At 38.8% G+C, this 22,847-nt stretch overlaps 1 protein-coding gene across 1 annotated transcript in view; it reads left to right on the top strand.

The window, feature by feature from the left end:
* The window catches only part of LOC138957419 (fibronectin-like), a gene marked incomplete at its 3' end in the record, with an annotated part of 60,637 nt that overhangs the window by 6,323 nt on the left and 31,467 nt on the right, over positions 1-22,847 (top strand). Inside the window, exons 3-9 of the mRNA XM_070328537.1 lie at positions 1,775-1,855; positions 2,287-2,388; positions 3,859-3,933; positions 5,104-5,184; positions 5,697-5,798; positions 21,977-22,120; positions 22,380-22,676. Of these exons, the coding sequence (XP_070184638.1) occupies positions 1,775-1,855; positions 2,287-2,388; positions 3,859-3,933; positions 5,104-5,184; positions 5,697-5,798; positions 21,977-22,120; positions 22,380-22,676 (882 nt within the window). The remainder of the gene's footprint in view (positions 1-1,774; positions 1,856-2,286; positions 2,389-3,858; positions 3,934-5,103; positions 5,185-5,696; positions 5,799-21,976; positions 22,121-22,379; positions 22,677-22,847) is intronic.

The following is a 22,847-nucleotide window of genomic DNA, read 5'->3' on the forward strand; positions in this document are numbered from 1 at the left end:
GTGGTCGTTATGTAATGTGCCGCCAGCCTGTCTGGGTATCGTTGGACTCGGCGTTTTGTCAAGTGGGTGTCATTTCTTTTGACAGGGTACATCATAGAAGATGCCAGGTAGCTTGGAAGTTTTAGTCTCTTACCCCCCCCCCCCCCCCCTTCTTTGTAACTGGTTGTAATCTAATGAGCCTTATCCGGTGTGTGACACCGACACGGCTCTCTGCCTCTTTAACGATCCCTTTCATTTGGCAGGCAATCTTAAGACGACACCCCCCGTTGTCTGACACCGGGTAGCCTTCCTATTGGCTTACCGCCACAGGGAATCGGAAGTGACCAGCCTTTAAAAGAGCGAACATTTAGGCTAGAGGAGAGAACGCGATTTGTGACTCTGCGAGCTGTGTGTTGCTCCGATTGTGTCGGTTGACGTGAACGGTCGAAGTGCTGACCAAATTTGTCGCGAAGTTGTAATCGGTCGACTTGTGGTTGTAACTGAATTCCGAAACCTGTGCTCTTGTGTTTCGCGACTATCGTCAGCAGCAGGTTTTGTGTTCCTTTTACGTGTGCTCACTGAGGAGAATCTACACTGCTTTCTGGTGTCTACTTTCTGGTGATACGTTAATTAAAAGTCACGTTATCGCAACCTCTGTCTTGGCGTCTCATGTATGCTTCCTGGCCTATTCCTCCCCCTTCCACTCCACCCTATCACATATAGAGCTTGCTTTTTCTGAACTGGAATACAACGCAGTAGATTTTACATCATGCGACGTAGGTCAAGCAGTCAGTCGTGTTATTACAACTCTTGTTACTTAAAATATCCCTGTATTACACACACACACACACACACACACACACACACACACACACACACATACACACACACACACAAACACACACACACACACACATACTCACACACACACACACACACACACACACATAACACACACTACACACATATAACACACACATACACAAACACACACATCATACATAATGCAGATTCTTTTTAAATTGTACAGGATGTCTAGAACTGTTTGCATTGATTTTCATATTGATTTTTCATGATACTCTTTTAAAAATACCCCAAATTAAAAACATTATTGGAAACAAGTGTTGTGTGTAAGGGAGATCAACGGAGATAATTTTGAAGCAATATATCTTAACACACTAAGATTGCATGGTGATATCCTTCAAACATGAATAAGGAATTCAGATCTCTACACACTTTGTTTTTCTAATTTTTTCTATTGCATTGATTTAAGGGGAACATCTTTTTCCTCCGATTTTTCACAAATGAAAATCAAGGGAGGCAACTTAAAGATGAATTACAGGAAAAATTACAATTTTACTGACGCAGTTCTTTTAGATTAGACACGATTCAGAGGATATCATGTAGTAAATCGTATATTTATGTTTTTTGTTGTTGTAAAAAAGAAAAGATCTGGTAGTTGAAACAATGTGTAAGTTTAGCGAAATGATAGCTCCGAACGTCTTGCAGCCTAGTATATCTTTGTCTTGCTAAGCAGAGTAGGGCAATTCATCATCATCTTTAGCGTTGGCAAGCATTGGTAAGTATACTTGTATGTCTTCAATTGTATGACAGCGAAGGAAATACCGTCTGCTCGACTTGAACCGGAACTACCACGTGTGTTTGTTTTTGTAAATATAAACCGATGATCAAAATAGGGCTGTGTGAGACTATCCAATCAAAACCCCGAATCCCCCCATGTGTCTATCAGAATAGGGATTCTACATGCACAATAATAAAAGAAATTGTGCTACAGGAATACCAGCGGGCAGCAACGAACAGTGCGGTGATACCACGGACTGTGTGACTGATGCTGTTTGTGACAGTCAGCTTTGTAGTGAGTACTGTGTGTATGGGAGCGGGGCGCGGGAGGTGGGTAGGTTGGTGTGCGTGTCTGTGTGTGTGTGTGTGTGTGCCTGTGTGTGTGTGTGTATGTGTCCTGGGTTTGTCATGGGTGTGTGTGTCTGCCTCTGTGTGTGTGTGTGTGTTTGTGTGTGTGTTTGTGTGTGTGTGTGTGTGTGTATGTGTGTGTTTGTGTTGTGTGTGTTGTGTGTGTTAAGTTATCTTGGAACGATTCATGCGGGTGTTCTTCGAAAAGGCGCTGAAGTCTTGAATTTACAAGGATGGTTGAAAATTGAGTTGTTGGCAGTGGCTTCGAGTGGTGGACAGGCCAGGTCGGGGCGACACACGGGGAAGGGAGGATATGGTTCTTACCTGTCTGTGTCCCTCTCTCATGATGACAACATTCTCTATGTTCCCCAATTGCAGAAATTGACGTGGGAAAGGGGTGTGACCCAACGACAAACAATCACTGTAAAAGTAGCAGCGACTGTGTTGCTGTGCCTACCGGGCCAGCTACTTACCAGTGCAGTAAGTTTTACTTTTACATCATGTTTTCTGTAATATATGGTCCGGCAACAAAGGGATTCAGAATTATAACTGTTCTTCTCTTAAGTCGAAAATCGAGTGTATAAGGATGCTTCTAATATATAATGAGAGCAGATAAGGTTCCCTATTTGAGACAATGACAAAAGGTGACGTTTTCATGTCAGTATGTCCCAAATGACATCACCAGTACATTTTTCATTCTATCTAATCTGTTTTCGTTCTATTTTTCTAATAACATGCGTTAACAATTGATTGCCAACTGGAATGGAAGAGCACAAAAAGTGTAACTTGATATGTAGTTTCTCTAGAGGGGAAAACATCTTCCACTTTCATGTCAGTGTGTCCCATGCAACATACATTTGCCAAACAGCTATGTGTAAGTAGATTATTTGTTAATGATATAGAAAATACTGATCAACAATTAAAGTCAGTTTTCACATTCATTTTCTACCTATTTCTTATTTGTTTATTCTGTTGGCAATGGTGAAATGTCAGAAATCGTGTGTCATTCGGGACAGTAGACATGACACCTGACCTTTTGTCACTGTCTGATTTACACAATCAAAGAGTATACTTTTATCTTGTTCGACTTAAAACCAGTTTGGCAATTACCTCTTGAGACATCAGGATTCAAAATATATGTACAAAAGTCTGCACCGTCCAATGTAAAGACGTGTTGACGTTGTCTTACTTGATTGATCATGACATATGGCTTGTTTCGTGGTCATGTATAATCAGGATGAGGGGCATGAGGTGGATGTTTTTCATTATAAAAAGGAAGGACTATTTGTACAGTGCTCAAGAAGAACAGTTGATTAGGACGATTAGTACTTCTGTTGAAATGTCTCGTTTCTGGCTTTTAGGGTTTGAGTCCTGTACACGAACACATTTCACAAATCAAGAGAAAACCTTTCAGATGTATGAACCCCACGCTCAATGTCACATTTTGATATACATTTGTTTGAAATCTCGTGCTTCTTAAAACTGTCAAGCTAGTTGGGCAGAACCTGGTTCAGGAATTGAGTTAAACAGATCTTAACAGGCGTTATAAGGAGTGGCGCATCACTGAAAATGTCCCTATTGCTGGTCGTTTTTATTCAAACATTTACCAGGGTAGAGAAAAAAAGATTAAGTATGTATAGCACGTTACCTTTACCAAGAGATATTGCAAATCATCCTTAACAGCTTTTCATTTTGAGCACTGTGGAAAAGTTGCTTCGATTGTTTTTAAATAATACAGCAAAAACGTCTTCTGCTGGCAATTGTTTAACAAACCAACCAATGTAACGAATCTGATTTTTACCAAGCCATTAGATTAATACCTGTATTATCTGAGCAGTTTAAAGAAGAATACTGATAGTTTATCGTTGTCATTCAGTTTGTTTTAGTTTTAATGATTTTTGCTGCATTCTGAAGTGAGTATATATTCGAATGATATAATTTGCACAACAGGGCTAACCGTGGGTTCCCAGTGTACGAATTCCAACGAATGTAAACCAGAACTGCGCTGTGACGCCAATCAATGTCGTGAGTATGAGCGCTGCTCATCAATCCTGTGTTCTACTGTCTGTAGTTCTACTGTCTGAATTACTATATGTAGAGCTTGCTTTTTCTGAACTGGAATACAACGCAGTAGATTTTACATCATGCGACGTAGGTCAAGCAGTCAGTCGTGTTTTTACAACTCTTGTTACTTAAAATATCCCTGTATTACACACACACACACACACACAGTGGCACACACACACACACACACACACACACGTACACACACACACAAACACACACACACACACACACACATACTCACACACACACACACACACACACACACAAACACACACACACATACTCACACACTACACACACTACACACACACATACACAAACACACACATCATACATAATGCAGATTCTTTTTAAATTGTACAGGATGTCTAGAACTGTTTGCATTGATTTTCATATTGATTTTTCATGATACTCTTTTAAAAATACCCCAAGTTAAAAACATTATTGGAAACAAGTGTTGTGTGTAAGGGAGATCAAGGGAGATAAGTTTGAAGCAATATATCTCAACACACTAAGATTGCATGGTGATATCCTTCAAACATGAATAAGGAATTCAGATCTCTACACACTTTGTTTTTCTAATTTTTTCTATTGCATTGATTTAAGGGGAACATCTTTTTCCTCCGATTTTTCACGAATGAAAATCAAGGGAGGCAACTTAAAGATGAATTACAGGAAAAATTACAATTTTACTGACGCATCTCTTTTAGATTAGACACGATTCAGAGGATATCATGTAGTAAATCGTATATTTATGTTTTTTGTTGTTGTAAAAAAGAAAAGATCTGGTAGTTGAAACAATGTGTAAGTTTAGCGAAATGATAGCTCCGAACGTCTTGCAGCCTAGTATATCTTTGTCTTGCTAAGCAGAGTAGGGCAGTTCATCATCATCTTTAGTGTTGGCAAGCATTGGTAAGTATACTTGTATGTCTTCAATTGTATGACAGCGAAGGAAATACCGTCTGCTCGACTTGAACCGGAACTACCACGTGTGTTTGTTTTTGTAAATATGAACCGATGATCAAAATAGGGCTGTGTGAGACTATCCAATCAAAACCCCGAATCCCCCCATGTGTCTATCAGAATAGGGATTCTACATGCACAATAATAAAAGAACTTGTGCTACAGGAATACCAGCGGGCAGCAACGAACAGTGCGGTGATACCACGGACTGTGTGACTGATGCTGTTTGTGACAGTCAGCTTTGTAGTGAGTACTGTGTGTATGGGGGCGGGGCGCGGGAGGTGGGTAGGTTGGTGTGCGTGTCTGTGTGTGTGTGTGCCTGTGTGTGTGTGTGTGCCTGTGTGTGTGTGTGCCTGTGTGTGTGTGTGTATGTGTCCTGGGTTTGTCATGGGTGTGTGTGTCTGCCTCTGTGTGTGTGTGTGTTTGTGTGTGTGTGTGTTTGTGTGAGTGTGTATGTGTGTGTGCGTGAGTGTGTGTGTTTGTGTGTGTGTATGTGTGTGTTTATGTGTGTGTGAATGTGTGTGTTTGTGTTGTGTGTGTTGTGTGTGTTAAGTTATCTTGGAACGATTCATTCGGGTGTTCTTCGAAAAGGCGCTGAAGTCTTGAATTTACAAGGATGGTTGAAAATTGAGTTGGCATTGGCTTCGAGTGGTGGACAGGCCAGGTCGGGGCGACACACGGGGAAGGGAGGATATGGTTCTTACCTGTCTGTGTCCCTCTCTCATGATGACTAAATTCTCTATGTTCCCCAATTGCAGAAATTGACGTGGGAAAGGGGTGTGACCCAACGACAAACAATCACTGTAAAAGTAGCAGCGACTGTGTTGTTGTGTCTACCGGGTCAGCTACTTACCAGTGCAGTAAGTTTTACATCATGTTTTCTGTAATATATGGTCCGACAACAAAGGTATTCAGAATTATAACTGTTCTTCTCTTAAATCGAAAATCGATTGTATAAGGATGCTTCTAATATATAATGAGAGCAGATAAGGTTCCCTATTTGCACAATCAAAGAGTATACTTTTATCTTGTTCGACTTAAAGCCAGTTTGGCAATTACCTCTTGAAACATTAGGATTCAAAATCGGTGTGTCTAAAATACGCGGGGACAGTTTAACAGCACGCGGGGACACACGGGGACGGTGAAATAGCACTCGGGAACGTTATATAATAACATTTAGTACACTCTTTGACTGCAATTTATGTTCTTCATATGGTCAAACGCGTCTTTTTACATTATTTTAGTCAAGTTTTGACTAAATGTTTTAACATAGAGGGGGAATCGAGACGAGGGTCGTGGTGTATGTGTGTCTGTGTGTGTGTGTGTCTGTGTCTGTGTGTGTGTGTGTGTGTGTCTGTAGAGCGATTCAGAATAAACTACTGGACCGATCTTTATGAAATTTTACATGAGAGTTCCTGGGTATGATATCCCCAGACAATTTTTTCATGTTTTTGATAAATATCTTTGATGACGTCATATCCGGCTTTTTGTAAGACATAAGACATAAGACATAAGACTTTATTTCAACCATGTGCAGTACACTAGGGACATGTTTTGGCCAGAGTACAATCAATCAATCCATACACGCCCTTCCAAACATCGCTTGCAATCTCAGTCACACACACGCCCACATACATTCCCCACACAAAACCCACAACAGCACACACGCGCAAGCATGCTCCTCCTTAACAAAACGTGTTTAACCATCAATTGTACATATGCGTAAGATAAACAGTATAGAAGTATCAGTAAGAATTATATATGTATCAGACATCAGTTATGACGACAATAACTAAAATCACAAATCCTTAATAATTTTAAAACCAAAACATTTATTACAATACTACACTGGGTAGGTGAACTTTAAGAAATAAGGTATTTAAAGGCTTGACGGCTGTGTCTCACAACAAAATACCAGGACATAAACCTTGAGTAAAAGCTCAATTTTAACTAAGAACGGCGGTTAGAGCCAGGACACGCACTGCACTTGGATAAAAACTGTCTCTGAAACGCGTGGTGCGTGTCCTGATCGAGCGAAAACGCCTGCCCGAGGGCGGCACTGTCACACCCTCATTTTTTTATTTTATTTTTTTTATTTTTTTATTCTCTTTTGGTGATTTTTTTCTTTTTTTTTACATACAATGATACATATAATTCTGTACATTACAGGACATCACTTAACCAAAAGGACAGATCCATATAACCGAAAAACACTTGAACAATTACAACATACATGGGGTGGGAGGAAGGGTGGGGGGGGGGGGATGTTCAGAGCTTGGTGGTCGCAGTATCAGAAGGTTTTGAAAAAAAAAAAAAAAAAAAAAAAAAATTATATATATATATATATATATAAAAGGGTTACATCAAAACATGCATATACAGGCGCCAATCCTTGTAAAATTTATCTACTGTATTATTTACAACTGCGTTATACTTTTCACAAATAAATCTTTGCTTCAAATTTCTACTAAACGTCTGAAAATGAGGGGTCTTTTTGTTCATTTTGGAAATATATACATGGTGTTTGGCACAGATTACTAACACATCAAAAGCTTTATCGGTGACAACATTGTTCGCAACTCCAAGAAGAACCAGTTCTGTAGACAGTTTTAAATTGTCACAATGGGTGCAGTTCGCCTTTAGCCAATTTACAAATTCTATCCAAAAAGTCTGCACTTTATCACACTCCCAAAACATATGTAAAAGGGTTTCTTCATTTCTACCACAAAATGTACACAATGACGTATCCACAATTTTTCGCAAAAATAGAAACCGTTCTGTGGGCAAAATTCTGTACAATAGTCGGTACTGGAACCATCTCAGACAAGTGTCTTTTGATGTTTTAAAAACATGTTGAAAAATAGCCTTCTTATCTAACAAACAGTCTAAGGATTCAGACCATTTTTGGATACATTTTGGGACCGTAACATGTTCATTCAGCTTTTTGTAAATAAGTTGTGTCTTACCTTTACAAATACATTTCCACACATTGGGCTCTGTCATAATAAAATGTTTATCAAATTCTAAGCCGATTTTTCTCTGATATTTTTTAACAGCCTGGATTACACCTTGGTACAATACAAAATCTCCTCGCACATTTGGATATTTAATTTTAAATGCATTATAGGATAAGTATCCATTTTGTCCCAAAATATGACCAATCTGAGCAATTCCATTGTCGATCCAGTTTTGAATGTACACTGTCTTTTTATCTCTGCGAATATTAACATTATAATGTAAACATTCTGATACAAAATCGTTAAAGGTTGTAGGGTCACATTTTCCGTGTAGTTTCTTATAATGTTTAAAAACATCGGTCCAAAACGGGTTTTCTATTCTCTGCATCAAAACATTTGCAAATTCCTCTCCTTTCGTATTAATTGTTATAACAGATGGACATGCTTTAGCCAATAATCTTGATATTAATCCAGTAAGACCAACAACTCTTTTTAACCAAACAATTTTTAGAGATGACAGAAAACTTTTCACGTCAACCATCTTTAATCCTCCATCTTCATAGGATTGGGTGACCGTAGTTCTTTTAATTTTATCTCTTTTTCCATCCCAAAGAAATTTGAAAAAAATATTATTTAACTCCATCATAAACTGTTCGTCTGGATCAGGTAAATTCGTAAACAAATGTGTCAATTTGGAAATAGCCAAGGTTTTTAGGACTGTTATTTTACCAAAAGGTGTCAGGTTCCTTCTGGTCCATGAATTCAGAAGTTTTTGAATTTCCTTTAACTTATTTTTATAGTTAAGAAAAACAACCTTGGATACATTTACTGAAAAAATAACACCAAGTGCTTTAAAGTTATCCGGGTTCCAGGTAAAATTCATATCAGGCAAAAATCTTCTTTTGCAAAACTTTAAAGGTCCTAACCAAACTACATTTGTTTTATCATAATTCATTCTCAGACCTGATAGTGATGCAAAATGTTGTAACACTTTTATACTTTCGCAAAATGATTGCTCTGTACCATCAAGAAATAGACTGGTATCATCGGCGAATTGTGACAATAAAATATTTTCGCCAAGAATATTCATACCACAAATCTTTTTGTTCTGGCGTACCATAAGAGACAATATTTCGGCACAAATCAAGAATAAATAAGGTGACAGCGGATCCCCTTGCCGGGTGCCTCGACCTACGTTAAACCATGCTGAATACCGACCATTAACTGAAACACAGGACTTAATTTTGCAATAAAAAGTAAAAATCCATCGTGACACGCCACTCGGACAAGCGGGCAGGCAGGTGCGCGAAGCTCTGGTCTAAAACAGGGGTTTTAACCGTTTATACGGCGAGCTCAGAGGTGCTTTATCCATATGAAGTGCTAGCAAGTTGCCTACCCCCGGAGGAGTGGACCCAGGAACGCTAGAAATGACAAAGAGGGCTCCCGCATAGAATGACTCGATGACCGAAGATCAACTCACTCGCACCGGTCGCCATTGTGAGATGAGATGACGAGAAAGAAAGGGCAAAAACGACGACAGAACAACAGCTCAGACAAATCCAGCCCCGGTGTCGGCAGCTCTACTACAGACTCGGAGAAAGCCAGTAAGAAAAAGGCAAGAGTAGTCGAGGCAGGCTCTCCTATAGATATTCCTGTTTTCGAAACAGATTCTGACGAATTCGATATGAGTGACACTAACAAGAGAGGTAAGCAAGTCGGTTCATCTGAAGTCGGAGACGCAGCGGTTACTTCCCCTGATGCTCACAGTCGCACCGTCTCTAATGAAGATCTGCTCAATGAGATTTGTTCAAACCGTAAGGTTATGGAATCTATGAAGGACACACTCGATCAACTAAGAGGTGAGGTCTTTGAACTAAAAACAGAGAATGACAAACTACAGAAAGAAGTCAGTGAATCAAAGAAGAGAGAAGAGCACATGAAGAGTGAACTGGGAGAAACAAGAACTCTTGCTCATCACACAGAAGAGAGACTGAATGAGCTTGATCTTTATGTCCGACGGAACAATCTGAGGGTCTATGGACTATTGTGAAAGCGGATATTACACCAGGTTACTATTCTGATCACTCAATTGTTGGTGTAAGTTTTAGAACTGATGTTGTTAAACGTAATAGACCCTTTTGGAAGTTTAATAATTCACTGTTGACAGACATGGAATTTGTAAATATAGTGAAGAAGGTTATTGTTGATGTAAAGATACAATATGCTTTACCTGTTTATAATGTGGACAATATTGACTTGATTGACGATGATGATTTACAGCTATTGATTGATGATCAGTTGTTTTTTGAGATGTTATTGATGGAAATAAGAGGTAGATGCATTTCATATTCCTCATATAAAAAAAAGGAAAGTAACAGAAAAGAAAAAGATCTTCTTTCTCAGATATACACTTTGGAAAGTAACTTGACAGAGTATAATATTCAACTTTTAGAGCAAACACGACAGGAGTTAAGTCAAATAAGGCAGAAAAAAGTGGATGGTATGATAATTAGATCCCGTGCGAAGTGGATTGGAGAAGGGGAAAAAATACAAAATATTTTTGTAATTTGGAGAAAAGACAGTTTGTCCAGAAGTCCATGTGTTTTTTGCAGAAAGATGATGGTGAAGTTATTCATGATAATGCTTTAATTGTTAAGGAAGCACAGACTTTTTATGAGGAGTTATATACTTCAAGAGAAGCCGAACTAGTAAATCAAGAGATTGATGAAAACCTGGCTCATCCTGTATTAACAGATGCTGAGAGTAAACAATTGGAAGGTAGACTTACTCAATGTGAGCTACTCAAAGCTGTGAAAAAACTAAACAACGACAAAAGCCCAGGATCAGATGGGTACACTGCGGAATTCTTCAAGTTTTTCTATTCTGACTTAGGAAAGTTTATGTTACGGTCTATAAATTGTGGATTTGAGAAAGGAGAAATGTCAGTGACTCAGAGACAGGGCGTTATAGTATGTATTCCAAAGGAAGGAAAAAATAAAACACTTTTGAAAAATTGGAGACCAATTACTCTGTTAAATACGGTCTATAAGATTGCATCAACGTGCATTGCAGAACGGTTTAAACGTGTTTTGCCAAACTTGATTCATGAAAAAGGCTTCTTGAAAGGAAGATATATTGGTGAAAATGTCAGATTAATATATGATACCCTGTTCTACTCAAATAAACATAATATACCTGGCCTACTTTTGATGGTCGACTTTGAAAAGGCTTTCGACAGTGTTGCCTGGTCATTTATTGAAAAATCTTTGAGCAAATTTAACTTTGGAAATGACATGAAACGATGGATTTTTACTTTTTATTGCAAAATTAAGTCCTGTGTTTCAGTTAATGGTCGGTATTCAGCATGGTTCAATGTAGGTCGAGGCACCCGGCAAGGGGATCCGCTGTCACCTTATTTATTTTTGATTTGTGCTGAAATATTGTCTCTTATGGTACGCCAGAACAAAAAGATTGGTGGTATGAATATTCTTGGCGAAAATATTTTATTGTCACAATTCGCCGATGATACCAGTCTGTTTCTTGATGGTACAGAGCAATCTTTTTGCGAAAGTATAAAAGTGTTACAACATTTTGCATCACTGTCAGGTCTGAGAATGAACTATGATAAAACCAGTTTGTAGTTTGGTTAGGACCTTTAAAGTTTTGCAAAAGAAGATTTTTGCCTGATATGAATTTTACCTGGAACCCGGATAATTTTAGAGCACTTGGCGTTATTTTTTCGGTGAATGTATCCGAGGTTGTTTTTCTTAACTATAGAAATAAGTTAAAGGAAATTCAAAAACTTCTGAATTCATGGACCAGAAGGAACCTGACACCCTTTGGTAAAATAACAGTCCTAAAAACCTTGGCTATTTCCAAATTGACACATTTGTTTACGAATTTACCTGATCCAGACGAACAGTTTATGATGGAGTTAAATAATATTTTTTTCAAATTTCTTTGGGATGGAAAAAGAGATAAAATTAAAAGAACTACGGTCACCCAACCCTATGAAGATGGAGGATTAAAGATGATTGACGTGAAAAGTTTTCTGTCATCTCTAAAAATTGTTTGGTTAAAAAGAGTTGATGGTCTTACTGGATTAATATCAAGACTATTGTTTAAAGCATGTCCATCTGTTACAACAATTAATATGAGAGGAGAGGAATTTGCAAATGTTTTGATGCAGAGAATGGAAAACCCATTTTGGACCAATGTTTTTAAACATTATAAGAAACTACATGGAAAATGTGACCCTATAACCTTTTACGATTTTGTATCAGAATGTTTACATTATAATGTTAATATTCGGAGAGATAAAAAGACAGTGTACATTCAAAATTGGATCGACAATGGAATAGCTCAGATTGGTCATATTTTGGGACAAAATGGATACTTATCCTATAATGCGTTTAAAATCAAATATCCAAATGTGCGAGGCGATTTTGTATTGTATCAAGGTGTAATCCAGGCTGTTAAGAAATATCAGAGAAAAATCGGCTTAGAATTTGATAAACATTTTATTATGACAGAGCCCATTGTGTGGAAATGTATTTGTAAAGGTAAGACACAACTTATTTACAAAAAACTGATTGAACATACTACGGTCCCAAAATGTATCGAAAAATGGTCTGAATCTTTAAACAGTTTGTTAGATAAGAAGGCTATTTTTCAACATGTTTTTAAAACAACAAATGACACTTGTCTGAGATGGTTCCAGTACCGATTATTGTACAGAATTTTGCCCACAGAAAGGTTTCTATTTTTGCGAAAAATTGTGGATACGTCATTGTGTACATTTTGTGGTAGAAATGAAGAAACCCTTTTACATATGTTTTGGGAGTGTGATAAAGTGCAGACTTTTTGGATAGAATTTGTAAATTGGCTAAAGGCGAACTGCACCCATTGCGACAATTTAAAACTGTCTAAAGAACTGGTTCTTCTTGGAGTGGCGAACAATGTAGTCACCGATAAAGCTTTTGATGTGTTATTAATCTGTGCCAAACACCATGTATATATTTCCAAAATGAACAAAAAGACCCCTCATTTTCAGACATTTAGTAGAAACTTTAAGCAAAGATTTGTTTGTGAAAAGTATAACGCAGTTGTGAATAATACAGTAGATAAATTCTACAAGGATTGGCGCCTGTATATGCACGTTTTGATGTAACCCTTAGGTTTTTTCGTTCTTAAAACCTTTTGATAATGCGACCACCAAACCGCTGAACATCCCCCCCTCCCCATTCCATCTTCCCACCCCATGTATGTTGTAATTGTCCAAGTGTGCTTTTCTGTTATATGATTCTGTCCTTTCGGTTAGGTGATGTCCTGTAATGTACAGCATATTCATGTAAAAAAAAAAAAAAAAGTACAAAAAGAGAATTAAAAAAAAAAAAATCCATCGTTTCATGTCATTTCCAAAGTTGAATTTGCTCAAAGATTTTTCAATAAATGACCAGGCAACACTGTCGAAAGCCTTTTCAAAGTCGACCATCAAAAGTAGGCCAGGTATATTATGTTTATTTGAGTAGAACAGGGTATCATATATTAATCTGACGTTTTCACCAATATATCTTCCTTTCAAGAAGCCTTATTGGTCATCATGAATCAAATTTGGCAAAACACGTTTAAACCGTTCTGCAATGCACGTTGATGCAACCTTATAAACCGTATTTAGCAGAGTAATTGGTCTCCAATTTTTCAAAAGTGTTTTATTTTTTCCTTCCTTTGGAATACATACTATAACGCCCTGTCTCTGAGTCACTGACATTTCTCCTTTCTCAAATCCACAATTTATAGACCGTAACATAAACTTTCCTAAGTCGGAATAGAAAAACTTGAAGAATTCCGCAGTGTACCCATCTGATCCTGGGCTTTTGTCGTTGTTTAATTTTTTAACAGCTTTGAGTAGCTCACATTGAGTAAGTCTACCTTCTAATTGTTTACTCTCATCATCTGTTAATACAGGATGAGCAAGGTTTTCATCAATCTCTTGATTTACCAGTTCGGCTTCTCTTGAAGTATATAACTCCTCGTAAAAAGTCTGTGCTTCTTTAACAATCAAGGCATTATCATGAATAACTTCACCATCTTCTTTCTGCAAAAAACACATGGACTTCTGGACAAACTGTCTTTTCTCCAAATTACAAAAATATTTTGTATTTTTTTCCCCTTCTCCAATCCACTTCGCACGGGATCTAATTATCATACCATCCACTTTTTTCTGTCTTATTTGACTTAACTCCTGTCGTGTTTGCTCTAAAAGTTGTATATTATACTCTGTCAAATTGCTTTCCAAAGTGTATATTTGAGAAAGAAGATCTTTTTCTTTTCTGTTATTTTCCTTTTTTTTATATGAGGAATATGAAATGCATTTACCTCTTATTTCCATCAATAGCATCTCAAAAAACAACTGATCATCAATCAATAACTGTAAATCATCATCGTCAATCAAATCAATATTATCCAGATTATAAACAGGTAATGCATATTGTATCTTTACATCAACAATAACCTTCTTCACTATATTTACAAATTCCATATCTGTCAACAGTGAATTATTAAACTTCCAAAAGGGTCTATCACGTTTAACAACATCAGTTCTAAAACTTACACCAACAATTGAGTGATCAGAATAATAACCTGGTGTAATATCAGCTTTCACAATCTCAAAACCTAACTGCTCTGACACAAGAAAATAATCAAGTCTGCTTCGCTGTGAACTATGGAACCGCCTCCATGTATACTGTCTCACATTAGCATGTAAGGATCTATATATGTCAATGAGATCATACTGCTCCATAAAATCGACAACTTTTCTCCTACTATTGACTTTATAAGATTTGGCCGGGTAGTTTGTATCAACATTGGGGTTTATAACAACATTCCAATCTCCTCCGATAATAATTAACTCATTATCCATCTGCACAATTGTCTCAAACAGTTTATCAAAAAAGGCAGGACAATCAGCATTACTTGGGCCATAAACATTTGCAAGGGTCAGACGTTTTTTCAAAAATTCAATATCAATCAAAACATACCTTCCATCATCATCTTTGACAATATTATGAATCTTATAATCAAAATTATTTTTAAACAATACAGCAACACCTCTACTTGCAGAATCATTACCAGCAACAATACATTCATAGCCCCACTGTGACCTAATCAAATTTTCTTGGTGGCTTTTCCAGTGAGTTTCTTGTAGTAAGAAAACATTTCCATTCTGCTGTCTTAAAAAATCAAACACATCTTTCTTTTTCTTGAAGTCTCCAAGTCCATTTACATTAAAGGAACAAATTTTTAACTCTTCATGGACTACCATTGTGATCAAACACAAAAACCATTATACTTTTTCATCCAAATAACTATATTGATCAAGCGCAAGAAGTGTATTGTAGGCCTTCCTTTTGAAAGAAGGGGGCATGTGGTACAGCAAAAACAGGGTCTCACAAGCAAACAGGGAGGAAACATGGCAAAAGCATCAACTTGGGTGTCACAGTGTAGCTCCTGTAAGCATGCATTGTACAAAAAGAAGTCCTGACCACATTCAACACAAATACACGCATTACATGAGTGGAGCATCAAGTAAAAACATCCGCATGGCTCGTATTGTGCTATCAACACTAACAGTGACTTTAACCAAATACAGGGTGACACGAAAAAAACAGATCCCACCAAAAGTTTAATATTTTCTGAAATAATCAGCCGATTCTTTTATTTTTTCAGGTGAGCCAAGCTGAAATGATGTTCTAACAGCCCACCAAGTTTGAGCTTCAAGATGTCATGGACAACGGAGCATAAGACATTTATAGTCGAGGCCTATTTTCGGTCGAATTCTATCCACGCTGCTCAACTGGAATTCAAAAGACAGTTTGGACGTAGAGACTTTCCTGTTAAATCAGTTATCTATGGATGGAGGGATAAGTTCAGAGACCATGGGACTGTCAATAACCTCAATAGTAAAAACCCTAACAGGGGATCCCACTCTGGTCGACCTAAATCAGCAAGGACACCGAGGAATATTGATTCAGTCAGAGAGTCTGTTGTGCGCAGCCCGAGCAAATCTGTTCGCCGGCGAAAATAGGCCTCGACTATAAATGTCTTATGCTCCGTTGTCCATGACATCTTGAAGCTCAAACTTGGTGGGCTGTTAGAACATCATTTCAGCTTGGCTCACCTGAAAAAATAAAAGAATCGGCTGATTATTTCAGAAAATATTAAACTTTTGGTGGGATCTGTTTTTTTCGTGTCACCCTGTACATGCATGAAAGCAGCCATTTCTCACAACTCGAGCAGAAAAGCACAGCAACAGGTCGAGGTGGTAAAAGCGACAACACCAGGACCAGGAGTTTAAAAAAAATTGTAAACATTGGGAGACAGCACACAAAAAACAGTAGTGACATACAACCAAACTCTGGACGATACGTCAGCGAACAAACAGAACCATTAATATTCGACACAGGCATGAGAATTATAGAACCATACATCCAGCATAGTGATGATAATAGACACAGCATAGAAACGCGACCACCAGCTCAACACACTAACAGGGGCACGAAGGGGGGGCAAACAACACAACACGAATGACACGAATACCAAGCAACAGAAAGAACAAGCACAAACGGAACAAAAGTTACAACATAAACTGAAAACAAAACACATACTATTCTTGTGGGTCTTTCGCTTGGAACCACGTGTCCAGGTAGGTCCAATTTGCCCGAGTTCAAGTGACACAACAAAGTTTGTCAGTGCTCCGACAGTCCGCCGGCTAATACAGTACACATTCCCAGCTGGGTTGAGCACGGGCAGCTGATTGGTTTAGGAAGGTCATGTGAATTAGTTCATTTGCATACGACACGCATGGCTCTAGCATCTGTCGTCTGCTACTTACGGTGTTGGTGTACACTTTGGCCAATCTGGGTGGTGGAGGAGATCGGTGCTGTCTTGGGATCGAAGGGTCCGAGAAGCCTAAGGTCAGCTGTCTTGTCGATTCGATGAATCTTGTGGTCTGGCCCCTTCGCGAAGATTCTGCCTTCGGATGTCCACGCGCGTTCTACCCCAACCGTCTCAACTGCTTGTCGGTACATAATGTAGTTTCCTTTCGTCAGATCCTCGACGATGACTGTTTTTGGCCTGGCGTCTTTGAGTTTACGCCGGTTCTTGATGACGTCTTGTTTGGTTTTACGGGAAAGAAATTTGACTATGATGGGCCTGTTGTTCCCTGCTTTTCGAACACCAACACGGTGTGCCGCTTCGATGTGCTCAGATTTGATATGGGTTAACCCCAGTTTGTCATGTAAGATTTTCAGCACTTTCGCCTCACTCTCGTCAGCATTTTTTAATAAAATTGATTGAAATTTTGGCTAAGCAATCTTCGACGAAGGCCGGACTTTGGTATTGCATGTCAGCTAAGAGGCTTTAAAATTTATTGATAATGTTGGTCATTAAAAATCTGAAAATTGTAATTAAATTATTTTTTTTATAAAACGATCCAAAAACAATTTCATCTTATTTGTCATTATTTGCTGATTCCAAAAACATATAAATATGTTATATTCGGAATAAAAACAAGCTTTGAAAATTAAAAATATAAAAATTATGATTAAAATTAAATTTCCGAAATCGATTTAAAAACACTTTCCTCTTATTCCTTGTCGGTTCCTGATTCCAAAAACATACAGACATGATATGTTTGGATTAAAAACACGCTCAGAACAAGCGGTGGACAGATGATGCTACGAGTATACGGTCTTGCGGGAAAAAATGCAGTGCATGCGTTCAGTTTTATTCTGCGAGTTCGACTGAGCTTGACTAAATGTTGTATTTTCGCCTTACGCGACTTGTTTAATTTCCATATAAGGTAAAATGTAGTGTGAAGCTGTGGAAAAACCCAGGAAACCATTGTGTAAACATCTAAGCATGTGCTTTGAAGAGCTAAAACGTTGTGTAAATATCTGAGCATGCGCACTCGTGGTGAAAACTAGTCAAAATTCACTGTACGTCTTATTTTAGCTGCGCGCGAATCTTCCAACGCTTGGCTTGGAAACAAAAATGGCGCTCCAAGGAAAAGGAGATTTTTTTTCCTGTTCAAAACAAAATCTCCAGTCCAATGACATTGGAATAATTTCATACCACCAATATTTCTTATCATCAAGGATCTGGAGATATTGCTTAAATTGCGTCCACTTACAACTATAATGCACCTAAGAAATGAAACCTTGAACGCTGTGACATTTCTGTTTGCTGCAGAGTGTTTCTGCTTGTGAGATCTAAAAGCGACAAGCAATAATGATTGTGAACGTTAAAGAATGAACGATAACGACAATTCCTACAACAGGCACTTACTTTCTGTAGTCTTATGAGTACGTACTGTAAAAACATTTCTTTTTATTTTACGCCAGGCCACCGTAAACGATCTCTGGAACTTTGTGAACGACAGCACACTGAAATGTCGCGCGACAGACATTTGCCAAATACGTCATGTTTGGCCGATGTTTTGATTCTCCAGAGTGTTGCTATCTTGCAAGAGTAAAACAAATCCACAGACTTCCGGATTAGGCGTCGAGGCCCTGTATGGGATGTAAATAGACGCAGTGATTAGTCCAAAATCATAACAACGGATGCACGAAACACACCCATTGTAAAACAGATTTCCTGATCAGGCGTCGAGGCCCTGTATGGGATGTCAATAGACGCAGTGATGAGTCTAAAACATAACAACACACGTTTTACTGTAACTCACGTTGGGAATCCCTCGCGACTTTCTTCGTTTAGTGGGGCAATGAAGGGGTCTCGGCAAGCCTCGACACCCGTAAGTGCCCCACTAAACAAAGAAAGTCTATCGGGATTCCTGAGTTATAAATAGAACATTGTGTATTCTCTATTCTTACTATCTATTATTTAAGTTATTGAGACATCCCAGTGCACTAAGGGATTTATAGAGCAAATCGAGAAAATTCATTATTGAAGGAAGCGCATAGCGCTGAGTTCAATAATTTTTTCTAGATTTGCTCTATAAATCCCTTAGTGCACTGGGATTGTTTCAATAACGATATTGTCAGTACCGCCAGAGAAAAAAGAAGATTCAAAACGCACATTTTGTAACGCGCATTTGGATAGGCGTAACTGTGTGGTCAGGTTTGTGTCAGATTTACTTTTGTGTGGGCTGTCTCAAGTGTGTCGTGCTTTCGTCACACGCAAACTCTTGTTTTAATTTCTGTTGGTAAATTCCAGTGTAGCGTTAAGCTAAAAAGTGATGATCTTTCATAGAGACCTCATTTAAACTCGGAGAAAGGACTGTGCTCTTAGTTATTTGCGATTCGAAACCTTCATCGAGCTTCGACAGATTGACTGTGCAGAGTGTTGCCCCTTAAATTGACTCCGGCCAAGGCCACAGTTAGCACATTTTCAAAGTAAATGTGGTATGTTTCTCGTGTTGTATCTTCACTCATCGGGGAGACTGGTACTATATATATGAACCGTAAGAATGTTCTTAGTTATTTGCTTTGAGACTTTATGCGTAATGATTTTTACATTTAGTCAATTGGGCAGGTAGCCCTTTTATATATCTATTTGTCAACAGAAGAGGGGTACAAATGAAGCTGCGAAATTTCGTGGTACTGCTTCATGTGTGGCACCAACTCCCCTGAGGATATGTTATAGTGCCAGAAGTGCACACAGTAATCACACGATGACTGCGCTGACAGTAGAAGACAAAGCGAAATCGGTTCTTTGCCTATTTTTTCCTTTTTTTTTAAGGTTTTGTTTTTCAGTCCTTTTTAGACCTAGCCCTTATTTATCTTTTTGTTTTACATTTAAGGCTTAAATTGTTATCCGATTTGTTATTTCCTTGGTAAAAATCAAAATACGGTGTTGAAAAAAAGACATTTACATAAATTGGCTTAATCAAAATGTTATGACGTATTTATTTATCTTGTGTGTGTGGCAAAGTGTGCTTGTTTGTGTGTGAATGAGAGTGTGTGGGTGTATATGTGTGTGTGTGAGACACAGACAGAGCTAGAAAGAGAGTCAGGGTGTGTTTGTATGTGTTCCGAGTTTGACAACACAGTGTTCCACTTTACACACCCATGCGTCCAACCTGGAACAAATGCAGACATTTTTATTATGATCAGTCTGATGAGTTGCGTGACTTTTATTTTATTTTTTTGTGGTTCGTTTATTTACTGATAGAGTCTAGTATGTGACAATATAAAGAACGCTTTGCAATATCCATTTTTTTGTCTGGTACGGCTGTTTCTCCTTAACTGTTCCAGGTTTAGCGACTTTCCCCTATGTCAGTGTTTATTACGTGTGTGTGTGTTTGTTATATGTTGTACTAGATGAATACCCGCTTCGCCGGGTACCCGGCTTCGCCGGGAAGAAGTAGAGGCGAATACCCGGCTTTACCGGGGACCAAGGAAGGGAGATACACGCGCAAAACACTGGAGAAGATAAGGAAGAGTTGCTGGGAATGGATGTACAGAAAAAACAAAATCGGTTCAGCGCTGCTCGCTGAGAGCACGTGTTGAAAATTTTCATCGACCAGATTGTGTCCGGGGTCTACCTGAATATGCCCACCAAATTTGAAGCAGATCCATCGAGAACTTTGGCCGTGCATGGCGAACACATAGACAGACACACACACACACACACACACAAGCCGTATATAGATATAGATGTATGTGTGTGTGTGTGTGTGTATGTTTGAATCGATACTAGGCTATATAGATGGCACCAAACTTATTTTGGGTTCACACCATTATTAGGTACTTTGAACACCATAGAATCATTGTGCGAATTAATGGGGTCAACTTCAACCTCTTTCTTGCAATAAAGCGATCATTTTTACATTTAGTCAAGTTTTGACTAAATGTTTTAACATCGAGGGGGAATCGAAACGAGGGTCGTGGTGTATGTGTGTGTGCGTGTGTGCGTGCGTGTAGAGCGATTCAGACCAAACTACTGGACCGATCTTTATGAAATTTGACATGAGAGTTCCTAGGTATGATATCCTCGAACGTTTTTTTCATTTTTTTGATAAATGTCTTTGATGACGTCATATCCGGCTTTTCGTGAAAGTTGAGGCGGCACTGTCACGCTCTCATTTTTCAACCAAATTGGTTGAAATTTTGGTCAAGTAGTCTTCGACGAAGCCCGGACTTCGGTATTGCATTTCAGCTTGGTGGCTTAAAAATTAATTAATGACTTTGGTCATTAAAAATCTGAAAATTGTAAAAAAAGTATTGTTTTCTAAAACGATCCAAATTTACGTTCATCTTATTCTCCATCATTTGCTGATTCCAAAAACATATAAATATGTTATATTCGGATTAAAAACAAGCTCTAAAAATTAAAAATATAAAAATTATAATCAAAATTAAATTTTTGAAATCAATTTAAAAACACTTTCATCGTCTTCCTTGTCGTTTCCTGATTCCAAAAACATATAGATATGATATGTTTGGATTAAAAACACGCTCAGAAAGTTAAAACGAAGAGAGGTACAGAAAATTAAGCGTGCTATCCTTCTCAGCGCAAGTACTACCCCGCTCTTCCTGTCAATTTCACTGCCTGTGCCGTTCGCGGTGGACTGACGATGCTACGAGTATACGGTCTTGCTGCGTTGCATTGCGTTCAGTTTCATTCTGTGAGTTCGACAGCTACTTGACTAAATGTTGTATTTTCGCCTTACGCGACTTGTTGAAAATGTGTATTAACATTTGACACAGTTTTGAAAACGTTTGACGATGTTTTCTCAGAATCGAATTTTGAACATAAGCACCATCAATATGAACTATTCATCTTCGAGACTAGTTACGTTAGTTACATTTGTTTTAACACACCCGATGGACGCTTTCCCTCGACATAGTCGTGGCAAGTAATGGGGCGCTGCTTGGCGACTGATGGTTTGGAATGAGTAAGTGACTCGATGTAACCCCCTTCGCTCCTTGTAAAACATAGGGTCTCAAAAATTGTTCTCAACTTCTTCCGGTCTCTGGTTGTTCTTTAGGCCACTTCCGGGATGTGACCGGTTATCATCTCGCCTGTCAGTGAGTGATAGAATGTTTCTTGTTTTTCAGGGAAAAGTTACGCCCAGTCCTGCACGGGGAACAACGAATGCTTCGAATTAAACGAGGAGACATGTGTAGGAAACTCTGTGAGCGCTCTATGTCTGTGTTCCGATAAGGCCTTCAGGCGAACCGACCTCAAACAGTGTAAACTGGGTAAGTCTTACGGTGACTGTAGAAACGTATGAGCGTTTGCATGATGTGTGCGCTAGTGGTGTGTGCTCTTATGATGTGTGTATGTGTGTGTGTATGTGTGTGTGTGTGTGTATGTGTGTGTATGTGTGTGTGTGTGTGTGTGTGTGTGTGTGTGTGTGTGTGTTTGTTTAAAGCTAGTCCCATGACTACTCCATTATCTTGCTGTCATGACCACAACTTCTTTATTTCCCATTATGCACACTGAGATAACGTTTTGCAGCTACGGAGCTGAAAGCTACGGGTCTAGGTATAAACACCGCTGTTGGCTACAAGGAAAAAAGCATAGCAGTGAAATGGGACGCACTGACAAACGTTCTTGGCGTCGAGTACCAGGCCACGCGCACCTCAGGGACCACCACACCATGGGGTACAGCCACACAGCACACCTTCACGGGGCTTGTCCAGGGCACAGGATACAACGTTAGGGTTAACACCAGAGTCCCAAGGAACCCCAGCCATACTGACGTCGATCCTTCTAACGCTACAGCTACTACTGACCCTGTTACAGTGTACACAAGTGAGTGATAAGTCGTATATTACAATGTTCTATGTTTTGGATACTTGGTAACCATACACAGACAGACCGACAGACAGACACTCGCACGCACGCACGCACGCACGTACGCACGCACACACAGACACACATACACACACACACACACACACATACATACACACACATACACAC

The sequence above is a fragment of the Littorina saxatilis genome, unplaced genomic scaffold, assembly GCF_037325665.1.
Source record: "Littorina saxatilis isolate snail1 unplaced genomic scaffold, US_GU_Lsax_2.0 scaffold_384, whole genome shotgun sequence".
NCBI lineage: Eukaryota > Metazoa > Mollusca > Gastropoda > Littorinimorpha > Littorinidae > Littorina > Littorina saxatilis.